The sequence below is a fragment of the Grammomys surdaster genome, unplaced genomic scaffold (assembly GCF_004785775.1).
Source record: "Grammomys surdaster isolate TR1022 unplaced genomic scaffold, NIH_TR_1.0 350, whole genome shotgun sequence".
Lineage (NCBI taxonomy): Eukaryota > Metazoa > Chordata > Mammalia > Rodentia > Muridae > Grammomys > Grammomys surdaster.
The window spans coordinates 710,529-712,568 of record NW_021604769.1 but is presented as its reverse complement, the minus strand read 5'-3'; the positions used below and the strand labels follow the sequence as shown (position 1 = coordinate 712,568).

General features: G+C 33.6%; 1 protein-coding gene across 1 annotated transcript; it reads left to right on the top strand.

The window, feature by feature from the left end:
* The first annotated feature begins 267 nt into the window (after positions 1–267).
* On the top strand, positions 268–1,221 carry LOC114631026 (olfactory receptor 8K1-like). The gene has a single exon (XM_028779333.1). The coding sequence runs from the start codon at positions 271–273 to the stop codon at positions 1,219–1,221; it is 951 nt and encodes a 316-aa protein (XP_028635166.1). The 5' UTR covers positions 268–270.
* Positions 1,222–2,040: the final 819 nt, after the last annotated feature.

The following is a 2,040-nucleotide window of genomic DNA, read 5'->3' as shown; positions in this document are numbered from 1 at the left end:
ACCCAGTCTCAAAACATAGAACAAAACATGAAAACAAAATCACACCATTTAATACTGTTTTATTATTCTGCCCCTTTTAAAGCCCACTGTACCATAGTATTTTTTTAGATACAAATGTTGTCTTCTATATTTTTCCTGAATGGAGCAGAACTGGTTTAGGTGAAGAAGCCATATCTTACTAAGCATGCTGTAAATTCTCTGACATAACAGCATTTCAGAAATAACTTATGTTAAACTTACTTCCTGCACAGATTGCCACTACTGAGCCAAATGGAGAAATCCAACCACACTACAAGGACACAAGTTACTGAATTTATTCTCTTGGGACTCACCAACAGCCCAAGCCTCAAGGCACCACTCTTTGGAATATTTTTAAGCATATATTTGGTCACACTGATGGGCAATCTGGGCATAGTTATTTTGACTCATTTAGACGCGAAACTACATACTCCTATGTACTTCTTCCTGAGACATTTATCAATCACGGATCTTGGTTACTCTACAGTTATTGGTCCAAAAATGATGGTAAATTTTGTCATGCAACAAAATATCATTTCCTACACAGGGTGTGCTGTGCAACTGACATTCTTTGAGATTTTCATTATTACTGAGCTGTTTATCCTCTCAGCCATGGCATATGATCGCTATGTAGCCATCTGCAAACCTCTTCTCTATGTGATCATCATGGCAGGAAAAGTACGTTGGGGGCTGGTACTGGTACCCTATCTCTACAGCATTTTTGTGTCCTTACTTCTCACAGTTAAGTTATTCACACTGTCCTTTTGTGGCTCAAATGTCATCAGTTACTTTTATTGTGACTGTGTCCCTCTGATATCTCTGCTCTGTTCTGACACACATGAATTAGAACTGATTATTTTAATTTTCTCAGGCTGCAATTTACTCTCCTCCCTCCTCATTGTACTCGTATCTTACATGTTCATTTTTGTGGCAATTCTCAGGATGAAGTCTAAGGAGGGGAGGTCCAAAGCCTTCTCCACATGCAGTTCTCATCTGACTGTAGTGGTTGTGTTCTACGGAACACTGCTGTTTATTTACCTGCAACCCCAATCCAGCCATACTTTTGAAACTGATAAAATGGCCTCTGTATTTTATACACTAGTCATTCCTATGCTCAATCCATTGATCTACAGCCTAAGAAACAAAGAAGTAAAAGAGGCCCTTAAGAGAACTCTTACTCATGGACTCAGAATCCACACTTAATACCTCAATATTGAAATAGCAGAAATGTACAGAAAGTGTAAGTCTGTTTTCATTAAAATTTCCCTATATAAAAACCTCTATTGTTTCCAATTCAAATGAATAAAAAATAGGACAAACAAAACAAAATCTTCTAATGAAAATAAAGATCCCATTGGAATCCCATAGTTTATAAATATGGGAAAATGTAGGGGTTTTTTATTTAAACTGTATCTTGTAAAAGAAAAAAATATTTAATTAAAATGAATCGATATAAAGTATGGAATTGTTAATCTACATTTTACAGTTGTCACTGTGTGTTAAAATTAAAAAGATTATACCTTAAAGAACCTGGAGGCAAGAAAAAATGTGATTAATATAATTACAACATAAAATGTCAAAGCTAAAGGTCAAAAAAAGATTAGATCTATGGTAAAATTTCAATCAATATAAGATAATATTTTATATATCAAGGAAAATTATACATCCAGAAAGATGTTTTTTAATTAAAATAGCATGGGTAAGTTCATGTTCATAGCCTCATGATGCAATCTTTTAAGACCAAATTCTCAAATGAATTATCATAATCAAGCCATATACTGCTACACTATGAACATATATATGTGTGTCTGCATGTATACATACATATATACATATATATATATATATATATATATATATATATATATTAGTTTTTATTCAGTGAAGATAGCTGGTAATGGAGGAGCAATTGTGTGACCAGTATAGGTGTCTTTTTTCCATTGAAAGCTTATATAACATGTCATATACTCTGAAACACTATGGTGCTCTTATGTTTCTAAAAAATAATAACTCTTATCCTCC

Coding starts and splice junctions, on each gene's coding strand:
- LOC114631026 (XM_028779333.1), top strand. CDS start 271: ATGGAGAAATCCAACCACACTACAAGGACACAAGTTACTGAATTTATT.